This window comes from Lithobates pipiens, unplaced genomic scaffold (assembly GCF_037356315.1).
Source record: "Lithobates pipiens isolate NorthernLeopardFrog02 unplaced genomic scaffold, aLitPip1_a1.2 Scaffold_13, whole genome shotgun sequence".
Classification (NCBI taxonomy): Eukaryota; Metazoa; Chordata; class Amphibia; order Anura; family Ranidae; genus Lithobates; species Lithobates pipiens.
This window is the reverse complement of record NW_027507718.1, coordinates 41553794-41575404: the sequence shown is the minus strand read 5'-3', so window position 1 is coordinate 41575404 and position 21611 is coordinate 41553794. Positions and strand designations below refer to the sequence as shown.

At 43.6% G+C, this 21611-nt stretch overlaps 1 protein-coding gene across 3 annotated transcripts in view; it reads right to left on the bottom strand.

Moving 5' to 3' along the window:
* The window catches only part of LOC143974054 (programmed cell death 1 ligand 1-like), a 119088-nt gene that overhangs the window by 45300 nt on the left and 52177 nt on the right, over positions 1-21611 (bottom strand). For all 3 annotated transcript variants that reach the window (XM_077475045.1, XM_077475046.1, XM_077475044.1), the window contains exon 5: positions 284-412. In XM_077475045.1, the coding sequence (XP_077331171.1) occupies positions 284-412 (129 nt within the window). The remainder of the gene's footprint in view (positions 1-283; positions 413-21611) is intronic.

Below are 21611 nucleotides of genomic sequence, written 5' to 3'. Positions count from 1 at the left end.
TCTATGTGGTTTTGTACATAGATATTTAATTGTTTACAATTTTGTTTCAACATAATGGTTTAGCGCTACTTTTTTTGTAACATTTTCACTTTTTTGCTAAAATATCAATTTTTAGTGTAGTGGCAGCTTTATCTTGCACATTTAGATAGCACAGTGTTTTTTTCTTGGTTTAGAAGAAATCTATCACTATACAAATAATACCCTGACAAAGGGACGGACCAATAACAAAAATAAAAAAGATATGAGAGGATAAATGCATGACATACAAATAGATATAACATACCTTTCTTCCTGAAACCTTTAAAGCAAACTTGTCTTTTTGAGTAAATTATTACTGCAGACAATATAATTGTTAAAGCCAAGCATGGAAATAAGATTTTCATTATTATTGAATGGTCGTAATTGTCAATATCTGGAGAAAAAGCAAAAATAAATTAGTATTATCCAGTGTATTAACCAAAAAAAAAAAACACACACACAAGGTGATGGTACATTATTTAACTATTTAAGTCAGGGAGTTTAAAAATGGATTATAATACCAGAGCTTAAAATTCCAATCATCATCATCATCATCATTTAAAAGTACATGTTTCTAGAGATTTTTTTCATGGAGTCATATAAGAAAAAACAAATTAGCACAAGTTCTTATACATTTACTAAATAATCGATATTCCCTTCTTAATAGAAGTACTGTCAGCTGTCTAAGGATTTTGGTTGACTAATAATGACTAATAAAACATAAGTTGTGGAATATCTTCTATGAAGGTTTGTACTACTATAATCATTTCTACATAATTTTCATGATGTGTTAAATGCTTTTGTGTTTAAACTTGAAATGAATACATACAGTATATACTGTATAAAATAGCATCGGGGATGGAAAATGTCCTATAACATTTGCTAAATATACATCTTTACTTCAATATGTACTACAAAAGAGCTCTGGAAAAGCCCAATATTTTACAGCAGTGGTCCAAACTATGGCACGTGGGCCAAATTCAGCACTTTGCTTGCATTTATTCGGCCTTTGGGACTCTATTACTCCCATTGATATGGGCACTAATCCCACCACTGACACTAACAAGTGGGCACTATTGCTCCTGCTAATACCAATGATGGGGCAGTACTCCTCCCACTGATATCAATGATGGGGTACTATTGCTCCTGCTGATACCAATGATGAGGCAGTACTCCCCTCACTGATACCAATGATGGGCACTATCGCTCCTGCTGATACCAATGATGGGGCAGTACTCCTCCCACTGATATCAATGATGGGGCACTATTGCTCCTGCTGATACCAATGATGGGGCAGTACTCCCCTCAATCATACCAATGATGGGGCACTATTGCTCCTGCTGATACCAATGATGGGGCAGTACTCCCCTCACTGATACCAATGATGGGCACTATCGCTCCTGCTGATACCAATGATGGGGCAGTACTCCCCCCACTGATACCAAAGATGGGCACTATTGCTCCTGCTGATACCAATGATGGGGCAGTACTCCTCCCACTGATATCAATGATGGGGCACTATTGCTCCTGATGATACCAATGATGGGGCAGAACTCCCCCCACTGATTCCAATGATGGGCATTATTGCTCCTGCTGATACCAATGATGGGGCAGTACTCCTCCCACTGATATCAATGATGGGGCACTATTGCTCCTGCTGATACCAATGATGGAGCAGAACTCCCCCCACTGATTCCAATGATTGGCATTATTGCTCCTGCTGATACCAATGATGGGGCAGTACTTCTCCCACTGATATCAATGATGGGCACTATTCCTCTTCCTACTGACCACAGGCTCTATTTTTATTTTTTTTAATACCAGTGACCACTAAGCCTGAAGCATTGTTTACTCCCACTAATGCCATGATGTACACACTAGCTAAAATCTGGTCCCCCTAAAGTCTGAAGAACTGTAAATTTACCCTGTGTTTAAAAAGATTCAAAAGTTTGGACAGACCCATTTCACAGAAAAAGAAACACCTCTACATCTGTCAACTTTGACAATGTCTTTGTTGATGATGATTCCTACAGGATTGGACAATTTGTTAACTAACCCTAATCCTTGCAAGTTTTCTATTATGAAGTTCTCCCACAAAAGAATTCTAAAATTGAGTTAGAGATGTATATGGTCAGCCACTGGTTTCAGAGCAAAATCAAAGTTCTGACAGCATGGGTAAGGTCCACACTGTTCTATCTGAATTGTTCTTGGGACTGTCTGGACACCAAGAAATGCCTTACACTGTACTAACCAGTAACAGAACCAGAGTGTGCATAACATGTGTTAAAGTGGCAATATACCCAGAAGCAAACATTTATTATTTTGCAGTTTACCAATTCCTAGATGTGATGGCTGTTTTTGTTTTATTTTTTTCCCCCGGGTTTCTTTCCTTTATTTTTGCCTGGTACTTATGCCAGTAAGTATTTTTTTTCAACAAAACAAGCTATCCTGCAGATGTAGCAATTAGGGGTTGAGACAGACCATTTACCACTGACAGGGGTGCTTACAATGATCAGCTTTTATTTATTTATATACAGTGGGTATAGAAAAGAATCACCCCCTTTAAAAATCTAATTTTGTTGGGCCACATTTTGCTTTGCACCCAAAATGGAACTTCTGCTTATCCAGTTCGGTCCGGTGTCACATTTGGCACCTTTCGGGGGGGGCGGATACTTGTCTAATACAGGTATTTGGTCCCACTTCTGGTGAAAGATCGCTGCAGAATCTGCAGCGATATACGCCATGTCCGTCCCAGCAGGGACCACTCAGAACACCCAGCGCGACTTATGCATGCGCAGTAGGAAACCAGGCTGTAAACCTGCAAGGCTTCACTTCCTGATTACCTTACTAAAAATGCCGACGCCTGCACTCGGAGCTGAGGGACGGGTCAGCTTTGGGTGAGGACATCGCCAGCACCCTGGACAGGTAAGTGTCCTTATTTTAAAAGTCAGCAGCTGCAGTATTTGTAGCTGCTGACTTTTAACTTTTTTTTTTCCTGGCAGAACTGAACTTTAATTACAGCCTTTAGTCTGTTAGGATATCCCTCGACTAACTTTGCACGTCTAGATTTTGCAATATTTGCCCATTCTTCTTTACAGAACTGCTCAAGTTCAGTTAAATTTGATGGTGACCGTTTGTGGAGTGCAGTCTTTAAGTCATTCCACAGATTTTGAATGTAGTTTAAGTCTGGGCTCTGACTAGGAGTAGGCCATGCAAGGACATTCACCTTTATCTTCAACCACTGTGTGGTCATTTTTGCTCTGTGATTTGGGTCATTGTCATGTTGGAAGGTAAACCTTCTTCCCACTGACAACTTTCTGGCAGATTTTCCTCAAGAATTTGATGGTATTTTTCCCCATAACAGGACATTACCATCTCCATGCTTTACTAGAGGAATGGTGTTATTTGGATGTTGAGCTGTATTGGATTTCCACCAGATATATCGTTTGGTGTTGAGGCCAAATAATTCCATTTTAGTTGAGTTGAGTTGCATCTTGCTATAGTGCGGTCATTTACCCTGTAGGATCTTGACACGATTGGGACACACATTCGCACATATACAAAGGCCAATTTGGACAAGATCCAATTAACCTACCAGCATGTACTTGGAGGAGATTTTAGTCTCCTCTGACCACCTTAAACGCACCTTGAAGATTCTGAGGCTACATGGAAAAGGGTGTTATGGTCAGTGAAGACTAAAATTTGATTATTTTAGCCACTTGCCGACCGCCGTCAGCAAATATACGTTGGCAGAATGGCACGGCTGGGCAAAGTAACATACCTGTACCTTACTTTGAATTTCCTGCCGTGCGCGCGTGCCTGCCGCAAGCTCCATCACCGTGCCCGCGGGACCTGTGGACTCGATTGCTATGGGGATACCCGTGATCATGTCGCAGCACTGAAGAACGGGGTGATGCCGATATAACCAGTTCTGCCTAATGACAGGACACTGATTGTCTGCTCCCTGTCATCGGGAGCAGCAATCAGTGTCCACGTCATACACAGCCCATCCCCCAGACAGTTAGAAACACTCTCCTAGGACACATTTAACCTCTTCACTGCCAGTGACGTTTTTTACAGTAATCAATGCAATTTTATAGCATTGATCGCTGTATTAATGCCAATGGTCTCAAAAATGTGTCAAAATTGTCCGATGTGTCCGCCATAATGTCGTAGTCATGATAAAAATCGCAGATCGCCGCCATTACTAGTAAAAAAAAAATTATAAATAAAAATGCCCTAAATCTATTCCCTATTTTGTAGACACTATACCTTTTGCGCAAACCAATCAATATACGCTTATTGTGAAAATATGTGGAAGAATACATATCGGCCTAAACTGAGAAAAAAATTGCTTAAAAAAAAAAGGGAATATTTATTATAGCAAAAAATACAAAATATTATGTTTTTTTCAAAATTGTCCCTCTTTTTTTGTTTTATAGTGCAAAAACTAAAAACCGCAGGGGCGATCAAAAAGGACGTAATTTTTTTTTCGGCTGCAGTGTCGCACGACCGCGCAATTGTCAGTTAAAGAGGCGCAGTGCCGAATTGCAAAAAATGGCCTGGTGATTCAGCAGCCAAATCTTCCGGGGGCTGAAGTGGTTAAAAGTTAACAGCTACAGTATTTGTAGCTGCTGACTCTTTATTTATTTATTTTTTCTTACAGGCTGGAACTCTTTTTATTTAAATCTGCTAGTGCATCCAGGGGCGTAACTAGAAATCACAGGGCCCCATAGCAAAATGTTGTACTGGGCCCTCCCCCCCACAAAAAAAAGATGATAGTCTTACACTCCTTTCCTACCTCCTGTTCAGACTCCAGAGCCTCCTCATGTGCTGAAAACGATGTCCCTTCACAGGCGCTCTCAAGCGTTCTGCCTGACCCACTCTGCTCTCTGCTCCTGCTGTATGCGGCTGCGTGTGTCAAGACATGGCCGGACTCGCAGGGCCTGGGAGGCTTAACAGTAAACTTACATTCCTCATCCTCACCGGGCCCTGGGGGGGGGGTACCTAGAGCATTTGGCACCCAGGGCAGATCCTATATCTGGCACCCCCCCACTTTAAAATGTAAAAACAACCCCCTGTGCCCCCGCATACCTCTGCATCCCCCAATATCTCTTTGTCACTACTTTGTACCCCCTCTCCAAAACTGGACCCCTTTACATTACACAGCCCCCCTGCACCTCTGGACCCCTTTACATCAAATAACCCCCTGCACCACTGGACCACTTTACATTACCCAACCCCCTGCACCACTGGACCCCTTTACATTACACAACCCCCTGCACCCCTTTACATTACAGAACCCCTGCACCTCTAGACCCCTTTACATTACACAACTCCCTGAACATCTGGACCCCTTTACATTACACAGCACCCTGCACCTCTGGACCCCTTTACATTACACAGCACCCTGCACCTCTGGACCCCTTTACATTACACAGCATCTCTGGACCCCTTTATATTACTCAGCACCCTGCAGCCTTTGAGTTCACATTGCTGTCCTGGAGTTTTTCGCAGTTCTGGGGTACACGCAGTTTTTTCTGCATTTTATCCCCATTTTTAGCTGCAGTCCCACAGACTTCTATTAGTTTGTATAATGTTACTGTGTTTTCTGAAAGCACACCAAAGTTGCAGTATAGCGGACATTTGGTGCGCTTTCAGAAAATGTTGTCAAAATGTGTAACCTAATAGAAGTCTGTGGGACTGTAGTGGAAATGGAGTTAAATGCGGGAAAAATCTGTATACATCATCACTGCAACTGAACCACAGTGCATCAGTGTGAATCAACTCGAGTCCTGGTTCACATATATGCAATGCAGGAATCAGCGCGATTCTAGTGCGGACTCCTGCATTGCATGTCGTTTTCTGGAGGTTCACACTGCCCTTTGCAAGCTGCTACGGGGGTCAATGTAAAGTTACTCACATCCCCAGATCAGTTTGCAGATCACAGTGCGAACTGTGAAATGGTGCAGGCATGGGATCGCATAGGTGTGAACACCCATGCGATCCGATTCCAGTGCAGACCAAAAAAGGGTCCTGCACCATTTTGGAGAGAATGCAATGATTTCAGCCATACAGTTTGTATGGCTAAACTTGCATTGCACAGACATTGCATGTGATTTGCACAGCAATGTGGTGCGAATCACATGCAATGTCTGTGATTGCACTAGTGAAAAACATGGCTAAAGGAACATGATGTGGCCATCTATTAGTATCGGCTGGTTAAAAGAAAATGATTTGGATAGAGTTAATGAAAGATTCTGCTGAAGGACAACAGAGGAAAGAGGGGGAGAGAAAGATTTGGGAGAGAGAGGGCAGAGTCCAGACACAGTGATAGTGCTGCAAACTCACTTGGATGTTCCCAGGATGTTCACACTAGCTTCTGTAGCTGTCGGCTACTTTTGTAAACGCTCCCGCCCCCACATTCCTTTCAGACACAGCACACGGCTGCACGGAGCTTGGATGGACACAGAGGGGAGGGAGAGAGGGAGCAGAGCCGATGCAGCCTTTTCCATTTCTGTGGAGGAGGTGGGGGGGAGTTGTACTCGCTGGGCTGTTAGAACGTAATGCACAGCATTGTGTCAAGTACAGCCGACATCCCTATATTTATGCCTGATGGTTCAGTCCACCTGAGCTGGGATCTCCCTGCACACATTGCCACTGCTGCTACCAAGTCTGCCCGTTGTCACTGTTTCATACGCCGTCTGACATCCCCGCAGCGTGTGCCACCCAGTGCGGACCACCCCCCACCCCCAGTTAGTATGCCACTTGCGGGCCCCACGCGGCTGCGGGCCCCATAGCGCCTGCATGGGTCGCTATGGCGGTAGTTCCGCCACTGAGTGCATCTAAAACTCCCCTCCACCCCCGAACTGACAAAGCTGCTGTCCCAAAATATTTCTGTTGCTCCTTTATCCAGAGTGTGGGAGATGTGTTACTGGCCAGATCACCAGGTGAAAACAGATGGAAAAAAAGCCTGAAAAGGGGAGAACTAATGCAGCTACCACCTTCATAATAATCACATAATGATTGGTATGCTGCAATACATTTTAAATTTTGGTTTTGAGTTTATTACGTTAAAGATTCAGGCCAGAGACCTGGATCTGAATTGCTTACTAAAACAAGGACAAATTGATTGCTAAATGTCGACCCTTTATAAATAGGTCACTTTTTTGTGTGTTGAGAGATTTTTTAATTACTTTTACATTTTGCACATTTTTCAGTAATGCAAACATATAATTATATATAATTATAATAATTATATTATATATAATTATAATAAGCATTCATATAGTTATATTAATTCCATGCATTGCCAACAGACATTTGTTTCCTTGTAAAACACATTTTTGTAAAATTTATGACCTACATTGATAATGTATTGTAGTTTCAGCAATTGTAATCCTCCAGCCAACATTATGTTTACTTTTCCTTGTCAAAGTCCAAATCAGAACATAAGGAAGCTGGCTACTTAAATATGAGTCTGACGTTCCCCATGTTTATTCTTGGGGTTATGACTAGTAACTAATTTACATATATTACATGTGACGGAACATTACCGTGCAAACATTATAAAGGCAAATATTATTTTTATGTGGTCAAGATGAACAGTTATTCTTCACAAGGAAGTAGCTACGCATGGTTAATTTGATACCGTCTGCTATAGTGACAGCTTGTACAACTACATTTTTCACATTCCTTTTTAAATGTAATATCACTAGCACAGCTCAGCTGAGCTCATGAAGAGCACTTTGATATGCAAATATAGATTTCTCTTTACAAAGTTTATGGTTAACCCCCCTCTTAGCTATTGGTCCTTAAACATAAAGGACAATAGTTTTTGCTTTAGATAAAAGACATGTAAGCACGCTGAGATTTATGCTCAGCCGGGAGGGTTAGTGTTCTTTCTTGGCAGGCTTTCTTGGTTCTGACTCACTGGTGTTGTGCTGTATAAAAATAGGACAGGGGTCCGAATTGGGGAGGAGAGAGAGCTAGGGGTGTGCATAATACAAGATATGTTGCCATTACCGAAGTCCATCCTCACAGCCACCCATGGATAAAGATCCTTCCACAGAATATGGGACCGCTGAGGTCCACAAATTGCCCGCAGACACCCGATCTGGAGCTCTGCCATATTGGACTCTATGTACTGTGTACTTTGTTATGTATGCTGCAAATTTCCAGTAAAGGTTTTGAAACTTTGTCTTTGCCGGGTCTGAAGTTACCCAAGGGGTGTAATGTAAGTACCGTATTTTTTGCTCCATAAGACACACCTGACCATAAGACGCACCTAGGTTTTAAAGGTTGAAAACAAGAAAAAAAAATATTCTGAACCAAATGGTGTACTAAAATATTTTCCAGTGCCCATGAAATGCAGAGTGACCATTAGCATAGAAAATGCAGAGTGACCATTACTATAGAAAATATTGGCAGAGTATTGGCAGGGTATTGGCAGGATATTGCAGAGCATTGACAGGGTATGGCAGAGTATTGCAGAGTATTGGCAGGATATGGCAGAGTATTGGCAGAGTATGGCAGAGTATTGCAGAGTATTGGCAGGGTGTGGAGGGATGGCTGTGACTGCACTTGTTACAGAGCAGTGCTGTGGGCACTACAGATGCAGCCCACAGCCCTGCTGCCATCTGATCTCTCCCCTCCACTGTACAGATCTGTACACAGAGGGGAGAGAGGAACCGGCATCCTCATGACGCCGCTTTGTTTACAAGTGATCGCTCCATCATTTGATGGAGCGAACACATTGTAAACGGCCGATGGGTGCACCAAGATGGCCGCCACTCTGGAGCTAGGCCAAAGCCAAGGCCTTTCCTAAGGCCACGGAGCACTCCGGATCGTGGCGGGGGTGATGCCAATCGTATATTCGCACCATAAGATGGAGGCACATTTTCCCCTGTATTTCTGGGGGAAAAAAGTGCGTCTTATAGTCTGATAAATATGGTAATAGGCACATATAGGCCACTAAACACATTGGTATATGAAGATAATGGTACAAGAGTTAACACAGTGTGAAGACATATGTGGTTACCAAGGGTAATGAAGGTTTCACAAGCAGCCTGCCATAAGTGTGCACATATGACAGGTGGGATAGCTTCTTGCAGGAGGATCTGTTGTCAGCACTCTCTCCGTGAGCAAGTTTGTCTCCCATAGCAACGGGAGCAGATCAGCACTGCAGAAGTCCTCAGCCTGTGCACAGGTACGGAAGAGAAAGAGGTTATGTAACTGTGTGCATGGAGCTCCCGCTAGGCGCACAGCGGGGCCCTATTCCGTTACTGGGAGTGAGGTTGCGTAAAAATGCGTGACAGGTCGAGAGGGCATTGGATTAGCGTGTCCCTCCTAATAGCATCAGGGATCGTGGTGGTGTATAATAACATAAAGAGAGTTAACTAGAGTTCAATCATCTGTACAAGTAAAGCTAATCCATGTGTAGGAGAGTGACCTGTATTAATTGCCTAGCATAGTCTAGAAGAAAGCCTACTATGTGACCTCCACTTGGCGCCCAATGAGAAGGGTAACATGGAGGAAGTGTCCCCCGCCTACCCTACAGGCATTTTACATTTTTTTTCACCTCCTAACTACATGATCAAAGTCCTGCTTGTAACCTTCACACGGAACATACTACAACTATCACTGATGTACAACTTTTTTTTATCTAAGCAGTAATCAACAAAGTGTTTCCTTATAAAGGTTTCCTTAAAGCCAGCCATACAGTACATGGGTCAAATTCCTAAAGAATTTTCTTTTGAGGATTTCACACCATTAGTCGAGTTTTGTTTGCCCATCAAATTTGAGTTGTCGGCCTGTTGAAAATGCTTTGAAAAACAAACTAATTTCTAATCAATGATTGGAGAATCATGTGAGAATTACTGCATAATCAAAAAATAAATGTGCATGAGCTATGACCTTGGAAAAAAAAAGAAGATTCCTAGCCACAAAAATTATTTTCTGCAGCAACATGAGGTGAAATTAATTGAAGGCTTGATTGCAGTCAGGTTGGGTCACAGGCACCCCCCACCCCCCCGGTCGCTCACCAGCCCCGCACTTATCCCATCTAGGTCAGGAGCAGCGCTTCCTCCGGGTGGCAGGTGGCGGGTGGCCGATTCACCATGCGACTTCACCTCCTCAGTGGCAAATAGAATCGCTTCTCCTCTAAGCCTATCGGGTGACGGGTCTCAGGACCTGCTTCCTAATTGGCTGGATGGAGAATCAGGAAGACAATAGTGAATATTAATTTGCTAGTGTCACACAACTGGGTGGGCTCTGGGCACAGTGCTCTGCGCCCCAAGCCCACCCTTTTTTTAAGCAAATTAGGGCCTCAGACTCTAATCATGTGCCTAAAAAACAAACAAATAAAACCCCCATTGGAACCCATGCGTCCTGCAGGGTGCATATAGATTAGGAGCCAGGCGCATGGATTAGGGGGGAAGACTATGTCCGTGTCCACTCTGCACAGTGGAGCAGACATGGACCTGTCATCTGCTTCACAAAGTCTGCCCCATCTGAAAGGGGCCTAAGTTTCAGGTTAATTAATTGTCCAGATGCTGTTTTTCTGAGGAAGGTTACATTTTAGAAAACATATATTTTAATCCTACTTTTTAACCACTTCAATACAGGGCATTTCCACCCCCTTCCTGCCCAGGCCAATGTTCAGTTTTGAGCGCTGTTGTATTTTGAATGACAATTGTGCGGTCATGCAACACTGTACCCAAATGAATAGAGCTTTCTTTTGGTGGTATTTGATCACCTCTGCGTTTCTTATTTTTTGTGCTATAAACAAAATAAGAGTGACACAGTGAAAAAAACACAATATTTTTTACTTTTTGCTATAATAAATATCTCAATTTTTTAAAAAAATGTATTCTATTAAAATGCACTGATTACTGTATAAATGTCACTGGCAGGAAAGGGGTTAACACTAGGGGGGCGATCAAGAGGTTAAATGTGTTACTTAGGGAGTGTTTCTAACTGTAGGGGGAGGGGACTCGCAAGGGGAGGAGACTGATCGGTGTTCCTCTGTACTGGGAACACACGATCGATCTCCTCTCTCCTGACAGGATGTGGATCTGTGTGTTTACACACACAGATCCACGTCCCGGCTCTATTACCGGCATCACGGGGTGCCCGGCAGACATCGCAGCTGCTGGGCACGTGCACCGGCTCCCGAGAGATGTGGAGGGCATGCAACGCACTCCCTAGACAGCCGGGAAGCCCAGGACATCATATGATGACCACCCAGGATGGGAGATCCCTACTGCGGATGTCATTTGACTATGGGCGGGGTATGAGGTGGTTAAATAAAGGGTGCTTTATCTGTTATGGAAATACTCACTATACTTTTCCTAGACAACCATTTCCTGCATAGAGTGCTCCAGTCTTTGAATATAGATCAGTCATATGCTTTGTAGATGTGTGTCTTACAGCTGCCATCAAGCTACTGTTGGTAACTCAGAATCAGTTTAGAAAATTCATAGCTTTGCTAGATGTAAATTCTGAGTAAATACATATGCAGCTTTTGATTTTAATCCATTTGAGCCGGGAAAGTATTTTGAACCAGTGGTCAGAAATTATCTCTATTTCCTTACAGTGGTCCAGGGACCCTCTATGTCCCAGTGACTAGGCTGCCAGTTGACCATCTTGATCACCAGGAATAATGTCAAAGTTAATCAACTGGCCATGCTATTGCAAAGGTAGAGTAGGGATGAGCTAGAATTAGGGTTAGGTATTTTTTTTAAAGACTATGGCTATAGTAAGGATTATCTAACTAACCCTAAGGATTATGGGTTAGGATTGGGTTAGGTTATGATTTCTGGCTATAGTTAGACCGGGTTAGGGCTCTAACTATAGTCAGGACTAGTTAGGACTAGGATTGGGGTTTTTGTTATTGCCAGGAAAAACAGCTTGGGAAAATATTTAATTACTCATTAAAAAACAAACTGCACACATACCTCCCAACTTTTTGAGATGGAATTGAGGGACACCTGCGAGCAAAAGTATGTAGGCACAGGACACGCCCTCCTGCCACGTCCCTTTAAAGGAAATATCCCAAAATGATTTGTTAAACCCGTAAGTGCTTTTTTTTTACCACTACTATTCCTTTATACTGGCTTTTGGAATTTACAAATGCAGTAATTTAGAAATTGGATGAAAGGTTTAGCACTGGGAAATACTTTTTGAAAGATAAAAACTGCATTTTATATACAACTATATAGATCAGATTTAAATGAGGAACAAATGAGGAGGACCATGTTAATACCCTTCCATATGCTATCCAAATATCACTTTAAAGTCCACTGTAGACTTAAATCTCAGTACTATAAATCTGGTATCTTCTTCCTGCTTTCAGGTCAACCTATATGCAGAACACATATCCGCAACTGATACACTGTATATTTGTGTAAAATAGGGATGAGCCGAACACCCCCCCAGGGGTTCCCCAGTGACGTGTGGGTGACCCCGCCCCCTCTGATGTAACGCAGGTTTCCGTTACATCAGAGGGGGCGGGGTCACCCATACGTCACTGGGGAACCCCTGGCTCCCCTCTCCAGCGTCAGAGGGGCGGGGTCAGGTGACGGGTGGCCCCGCCCTCCTAATATAAGAAACGTCAGCGCTGGGCTCTCTGCAGTGTCTCCGGAGTGGAGACAGAAGAAGGATGTATGGACAGCGCTGGACTGAGAGATCCCCCGTCGCTGGATATGATCATCCATCGCTGGACCCCGGAGACCCGTCGCTGGATAGCAAGAGTGGATTAGCACCGCTGGAATCTTTTTTTTATTTTTTTTATTTTTTAATAAAGGAATTTTTCAAAAGTGTGTTTGTCTTATTTAACCATTTTGACACTTTCTTTGTGAAATGGTAGGGGTACTTTTGTACCCCCTTACCATTTCAAACAGGGGGGGGGCCGGGATCTGGGGGTCCCCTTGTTAAAGGGGGCTTCCAGATTCTGATAAGCCCCCCGCCCGCAGACCCTTACAACCAACGGCCAGGGTTGTGAGGATGAGGCCCTTGTCCTCATCAACATGGGGACAAGGTGCTTTGAGGGGTCACAGACCCCCAAAGCATCCTCCCAATGTTGAGGGTATGTGGCCTGGTACGGTTCAGGAGGGAGGGGGGGCCGCTCTCTCGTCCCCCCCTCTTTTCCTGCGGCCTGCCAGGTTGCGTGCTTGAATAAAGGGTCTGATATGGATTTTTAGGGGGACCCCCATGTCAATTTTTTTTTATTTGATGCGGGGTTCCCCTTAATATCCATATCAGACCTGAAGGGCCTGGTAATTGAATTTAGGGGAACCCCCACGCTTTTTTTTTTTTTTTTTTTTATCAATGAATGAATGAATTGTCGGCTAATGCAGAGAACACTCATTGAGTTTTCTCTGTATTACGGGACCCGACAATAGCCGCAAGTGATTTTAAAATACTTTTTTTCCTTCACAAATGACACTTTGTGCAGGGACAGTTCTAAGCACCAGAAACATGCGCCCCTTCACAGGCATACTATAGATACCCCCCAGCTACGAAATTTAAAGGAATATTACACTTTTATTGTTTCACTTTAATCATTATTAAAATCACTGCTCCTGAAAAAACGGCCGTTTTTAAAACTTTTTTTGCATTGATCCATGTCCCCTGGGGCAGGACCCGGGTCCCCAAACACTTTTTAGGACAGTAACCTGCATATTACCCTTTAAAATTAGCACTTTAGATTTCTCCCATAGACTTGTATAGGGTGTTCCGGCTTTTCGAATTTGCTGCGAACAGCCCGAATTGTTCACTGTTCGCTGAACAGGCGAACAGGCAATGTTCGAGTAGAACATGAGTTCGACTCGAACTCGAAGCTTATCCCTAGTGTAAAAGGCATTATTATGATTCTTCCTTTCAAAAGTTTAATGGACTTCACTTAATATTGACAGCTTTGCAGTGCTGTACAAAAACTGAATGAAGCAGCTAGAAACAGTATAAAAAATCATCTGGCAGAGCAAGCACACATATGAAGCTAATTTTCATATGCATAGGTGTAAATATTAGTAGTGGTTACCAGAGATGGGCCGAACAACCCCCTGTTTGGTTCGCACTAGAACTTTTGAACACTGCGAAAGTTTGGAACTGAATAACGAACCCCATTGAAGTCTATGGGACCCAAATGTGAAAAATCAAAAGTGCACATTTTGAAGGCTTATATGCAAGTAGTTGTACATACAATGGTTATAGGGGTCTGGGTACTGCCCCGGGGGACATGTATCAATAAAAAAAAGTTTGTAAAAAAACATAATTTTTAAATGAGTAGTGATTTATTGATGCTTAAAGCGAAAGCATAAAAATGCAAAATTTATTTTAATATAATGCCTGGGGGGGACCCCCTTAGTCCACCTGTAAAGTGGCACATCTGTATTGTGTACAGAACTGCAGAAATATTTGCATTTATAAAGCCCAAAACAAAAAATTATCATCTGCAAAAAATGTGCAAACATTTTTGCAGATTTGCACCAATTTGATTGATTGCACTTTGTTGAGTTATTAGTTAGCAAGGTAGCGCCACATACTATATATTATATATGCCCTTGAACTGTGTAGAGATCACTTTTATATGTTGGCAGCTTCCTGTTAAATAGTTTTTCCTAGTGACATTTTGTGGGATAGAATTGTTGGTTGTGCGCATTAGTACCTATTATTTATTTTATAAAGCCCAAAAGCTTTCTTCCATAGGAGGCGTACAGTTGCCACACCCCCCGATCGTGATAAGAAGCCTCTGGCAGAGGCTTCTTACCACGTGATCAGCTGCGACCAATCACAGCTCATCATCGCGAGAACCAGAAATTGCCTTTAAACGGCATTTGTCAAACTTGTGATGACGAAACGCCCCAGAGCGTGACCTTATGACGTTCGGAGTGACACACAGATGCCTTGCATTCCAAACTACGGAGCAGAGAAACTGTAAGTGTTGCATAGCGGCATGTGGAGTGGCGTGTTGAGCTTAAGAACACTACGGAACACTACGGCACACTACGAAACCAGCTTGTCTCCTCAGTAAGTGACTGATAATAACACTTGACATTAAGTTATTTGGTCAAATTAGGAACAAAGACTGTGAAATATTTTAAAGAGGACAAGTATTTTAACAAACGGTAGAAGTTCAATAAAAATCTAAAACGGGACTAGACTATGTGAAGTTTTTCTCTCTTCCCATATAATAGTACTGGATGATTATTGGAAAACCCTGATGTAAGGATATCACAAGGAAGCAGTCTAACGTGGATCTATGTGAGGCTGGATATTTTTGGATGTTTGGTGAGTTTAAACCCCAGAGGAGAGTGTGACGCACGTGTTTAGGGATCAGGTGATTGGTGCACAGTTTACAGACAACATTGAGATCACCAATTGTGTTCACTGTGGACTCTCTTTTTCATCACCATCTGATACTGCTGTCCGGCGTTTGTTATTATAATTTTTATCACTTATGTCAAATGGACATTTGTTAGTCTGGCTATTTTAGTATTGTCAGGAGCGCTGCTTATGATGAATTTTTCTGATGCTATTTTAGTATTGGGTATATTTATCATATGGAAAGATATTGTTTGATTTACTAAGCAGCTGCTTTTGCACATTTATTTGGAGATTTTTATTTTATGTGCATATATATATATATATATATATATATATATTTCTTATGTCTATTAAATATAATTTGAACACCATAGCGCTGAGATAAGGAGTATCGGTGGGTAAGTGGGTATCGGTTGCGTTAATGTGATTTTTCTTTTTTTTAAATATTGGTTAAAGAATTGGCCTTGCTGTCAAGAATTGCAGTGATATGCACCTGTCAAAAAGCTGCAGAAGAATTGGTCTTTGGGTGTCGATGGCGCCTTCACACCGTAACCCTATAGAGGTACCCTATAGAGGTACTCTTGATGAAAGCAAGAATTGGCCTTGTTGTAAAAAATTGCAATGATATGCACCTGTCAAATAGGTGTGGAAAAATTGGTCTTTGGGTGTTAAGTGTGTCCATGCAATCTACACTAAAAACATTATTCCAGATGAAATTAACATCCACAACAGAAGTCCTACAGAGATTGCACATCCCAAAAACACTTAATCGGCAACATCAGCATCAGGGGCTTCATAGCACATACCTGACACATACACTGACCTACCTGACACATACACTGACCTACCTGAGTGACCTCGCTGACACATACAATGACCTACCTGATACATACACTGACCTACCTGATACCTACCTCCCACATACACTGACCTGTCACACACACTGACCTACCTGACATCTGCCTGACACACTGACCTACCTGACACATACACGGACCTACCTGGCAGACACCTACCTGACATATACACTGATCTACCTGACACATATGCTGACCTACCTGACACACAAACACTGACCTACCTGATGGTACATCAGCACACGTCAGACTTCAGGTGACCTCTGATCTCTTGACACTCCTGCAGCTCAGCCTTACCTGGAGTGTGTGAGTGCTCCCATCCACTCAGACAGCCCTGCAGGCACCAGGCAACCAGAGCCAGGATAGGAGAGCCGCCCACCCATTTACACAGTGAGTGGGGATCTCTCAGTGCCTGGCATGGCCACAGTTTGATTCCCGCCTCCTGGACCCGGCGGCGCCTATGATTGACATCACACGTCCCACGGTCTCAGAATTGGACCAGTGTAATGTCCATCACAGGAGCCGGGGGGTCCAAAATATAAAAAAGATGTGTAAATGTGTACATGGATGCACTTTAATCAATGGAAAGTGTTGTTTGGTGCACTTTAATTTGAGTATTCACAACACAGACACACTCCATGGATACACTATAATATACTGCAATATACGGCATCAAACGTGCAGTAACACACAGAACTATATGGTGTTAAACTTGCAGTAGCGCACTGAAATATAGAGCGTTAAACTTGCAGTAACACACAGGACTATACGGCGTTAAACTTGCAGTAATGCACAGAACTATACAGCGTTATACTTGCAATGAAATATATGGCATTAAACTTGCAGTCACGCAATTAAATATATGGCATTCAACTTGCAGTAACACAATGAAATATGCAGTGTTAAACTTGCAGTAATGCACAGAACTATATGGCATTAAACTTGCATTAATGCAATGAAATACACAGCATTAAACTTGCAGTGATGCACAGAACTATACGGCAATAAATTTGCTGTAACGCAATGAAATTTATGGCTTTAAACTTGCAGTAACACAATGAAATATATATTAAAAAGGGGTGGGGGGTGGGACTTTAAATGAGGCACATAAAAAAATGTGCTTCCATCCCTGGTTCAGGTAAACAAAGAAGGGAATTTGGGACTTTAAATGAGGTTATTGACTGGTAGAAGTTGAATTGTATGTAAACACGTATGTAACATGTATGACATGAGTAATAAAATACAATTCAATAGTACAAAACATGTAAAAATGGTATATATATATATATATGTACAGTACACATACACGCATGGTATGGACATCATAAATTCATAGATATATACGTGGACCGCACATAGCAAACATAGATATTGTTGATATGAAATATGTAAATTCATATATGTACACATGTCAACTTGGCAGCACAAACTGGATGGAATAAGTTGAAAAAATTGATAAAGAATATATATCTAGATATGAGTCCTATTAGGGCATATAGCTACATCCTGAATGCCCGATGTGTTTCATGTAAAAAACACTTCCTCAGAGGTGGATGCTATAGGCCCTATAGTATAGGGTATCTACAAGAAACAAAAATATAATTATACCTAATGTTACAGTAAGCACACCAGAAAAAGACAGGATTGGCAGTCCTTAGTACTCACATGCAACAGATAACAAAGGTGTGAAGTATGTGTGGGGCCAGGGCCAGAGAGGGAGTCCGTCCCAGGAGCTGAGGTAGACATAAGCACCGCAAAAGGAGGGTGCACACACAGCACCCCCACAGCACAGATTTACAGTTTTTGCGGCACAGTGCATTGTGGTTTTTCGGCAGGCTGAACAAATGGTTGAACGACCCAATAGTTTGGTTGTTCGGTGCACAGCCAAAGTTCGGCCCGAACTTATGCTCAAACCGAACCGCTCACCCATCCCTGGTGGTCACATAATTCCTATAAAGTATTTTTTATGTATTATTTTTGGTGCATTGGTCATTTGAAATTTCTGTATAAATATTTAGCAGCCAGGAATAAATATAACTTTCCCTGGTAGAGAAGAATATTTTCAGTGAAATGTTACTTCCTGCCAAGACTTTTTTTATTCTCTGCTAGTAGGCCTTGTGGTTTTTGATGCAAAAGTAAAAATAAAATCTTTAGGGCTGTGGAAGGGTGAAAATGAAATCTTCAATACTACAGAAACAAAATATAAGTGTGAACGAGACTTTCCAGATATCTGGAAGTAATACCTAGCTTCTTGAATTACAGCTACACATTTATAGCAGTATTATAACTGATAGACCAGTGCACCCCCAAAACGACAGATTGAAGCGGGGTGTTATATACCTTCTTCCACATACATACTGCACTTCTCTAGAGACTTTTGTCACAGGGTCATTTAAAAAATGACAGGCAGAGGAAGAGGCAGGCCCTTCCACAGGGGTGGTAGGGGTAGGGCAGGAGCAACAGGCTTGAGCCAAAGTGGCAAATTGCAGAAGGTGCGTTCTATTACGTCAAAGGACGCACCAGACTTGGTTGAGTGGCTCACTCAGCCTTACTCTTCTGCACCCTCCTCATCCTCTCGATCTGCACCCTCTTCTTCACCCCAAAGACACTACCACCAACACCACCACCGATCCATCACACGACATTGCCGATGTGCAGCCACTCTTGGTATTGGATCAAGAAGAGGAGGTAGCAACAACCGCCATTTAGCAGTCTGACGACAGTCCCCGGTGTTGCTGCCTGCTCCGAGATCTCTAATTATAGCAGTGGGGAAGGTGACGTCTATGATGACGCGTCTAGTGATGTCACGTGGGTGCCCACAAGAGAGGAAGAGGAGGGGAGATATGGACCAGCAGATAGGGAGGAGAAGCAGGCGGAACTTACATTGCACAGGAAGGACAAACCAGACTGTTAATGTATCAGGAGCGAGGCATCAACCATGTACGGTCACATCTGGTGGTTCCAGGATGCCGCACATGGCTCCGCAGTGTGGGCTTTTTTTAACGTGTCCGCTGCTGACAATAGTGTTGCCATCTGCAATCTTTGCAGTCAACGCATAAGTCGCGGTAAGCCCAACACTCACCTAGGGATGACCACCTTAAGAAGGCACATGAGCTGCTATCACCGAGCCCAGTCGGAGCAACAGAACCCACAAAGCCACACTCCAGGCTCTCACCATCCAGCCTCATCTTCTACTTCTCCTTCTCCTCTCTCCTCACAATTGTCCTCCAGTCCACCTTCCATCATGCCGTAAAAAAATTATGACACGGGATAACCCTCTTGCCCAACGGTTGACGGCTGGCTTGTCAGAACTGATAGCCTGCCAACTACTGCCATATAAACTGGTGGAAATTTGTGGCCATTGGAACACCACAATGGAAGGTCCCAGGAAGGAAGTATTTCTCACAGAAGGGCATCCCAGAGCTATATGGCCATGTTCAGCGGCAAGTGAATGTATCTCTGGCACACAGTGTCGGTGCCAAGATACATCTGACCACAGACACGTGGTCTAGCAAACACGGGCAGGGAAGGTATATCACTTTCACTGCCCACTGGGTGAACCTTCTGACGGCCATCAAGCATGTAACCCGTGGTTTTACCGCCATGGATTGCATGCAGGCCTGCCTCTTCTTCTCCTCCTCCCACTCCATTTCCTCCTTGGCTGACTCCTCCTTTTCTGCTGCTAGCGTCTCTTCCGCTGCGCCGCCCAAGATCCCCAGAACCTATTCGACATGCCAAGTGAGACGTTGCCATGCTGTGCTGCATCTGTTGTGCCTGGAAGCCAAGAGCCACACTGGCCCTGCACTCCTTTCAGGTTTGCGTTCACAGGCAGATCAGTGGCTAACACCGCTCAATTTGACAGTTGGTAAAGTGGTGTGTGACAACGGTGCCAATCTGCTTAGCGCATTGAAACAGGGCAAAATTACACACATGCCATGCATGGCACACGTCTTAAACTTGGTCGTGCAGCGATTCGTTGTCAAATACCCTGGGGTCCAGGACATCTTGCGGCAGGCAAGGAAAGTCTCGGCCCATTTCAGAAGATCTTACATGGCCATGCAGACTTCTGCGGCCATTTGATAAGATCACCAAACTGGTCAGTCGCAGCCATCAGTGACATCGTACCTTACGCCTTCTTTATGGAGCGTGCATTGCATCGTGCCATTGATCAAGCCTTGGAGGAGCAGGAGCAGGAAGATGAGGAAGTCACAATGCTGGATGAATTCCCAGGGGGGCTACTCTATCTGAGACAAGTCAACTACAGGAGTCTGAAGAGGAGTCAGAGGAGGATGGTGCCGGGGCGGAAGAGGAGGAGCAAGAAGAGCATGCTTTAAACCTTTCTGGGATCCCTGTTGTTGTGCCTGGATGGGGAGAGGAGAACGAGGAGGAGGATATTATCCTGGATGATGAGCAGGAGCCAGGCCACCACACCGTTTCTAGTTTAGTGCAAATGGGGGCCTTCATGCTCCAGTGTTTTAACAGGGACCCCGTATAAAAAGCATAAAGTTCAAGGACCAGTACTGGGTGGCAACGTACTTAGACCCCCGGTACAAACACAAAATGGCAAAAATGTTACCACCATCACAGAGGGCTGTCAGAATGGAGCACTTACAGGCCTTGCCTCGAGAAATGCTGCATTCTGCTTTTCCGTGCACTGGCAGAGGAGGAACTCCCACTCCCAGAGAAAGAGTTGTGGGTATCAATCCAACAGCGCCTGCAAGAAGAGGGCGGTTTGAAGATGTGTTGGTGACTTCGGATATGAGGTCATTCTTTCAGCTGACCCATCGACAGGTGTCATCCGGATCCAGCATCAGGGAACACCTAGACCGACAGGTATCCGACTACATCAGGTTAACAGCCGATGTGGACGCTCTGAGAAGTGATGAACCTCTGGACTACTGGGTGGGCAGGCTTGACCTCTGGCCAAAGGACGTCCAGCTACCAATAAGCTACCAATAAGCGCCTAGCTCACGACAGTGTTGACTACCTCACATTTATAAAAATGAATGAGGCATGGATCTCGGAGGAATTCAACACATGTGACCAGTAGACCATGTATATGCATAACTCTATAAACGATTTATTTAATCGAGCACATGGACCTTTTTTCTACCTTTGGCTCACTTCCTTATACAAAAAAAGCACACCGTACTATATGCCCGTACCCTCCTGTTTAAAGAGGTTGAGCGGTGCCATATTTTTGGGTCCCGCAGCGAGTTGCTGGTATCAGTGCTGGTGTCAGTGCTCTCTATCTCAGTGCTGGTGTGGTGTCAGTGCTCTCTATCTCGGTGCTGGTGTCAGTGCTCTCTATCTCGGTGCTGGTGTGGTATCAGTGCTCTCTATCACGGTGCTGGTGTCAGTGCTCTCACGGTGCTGGTGTCAGTGCTCTCTATCACGGTGCTGGTGTAA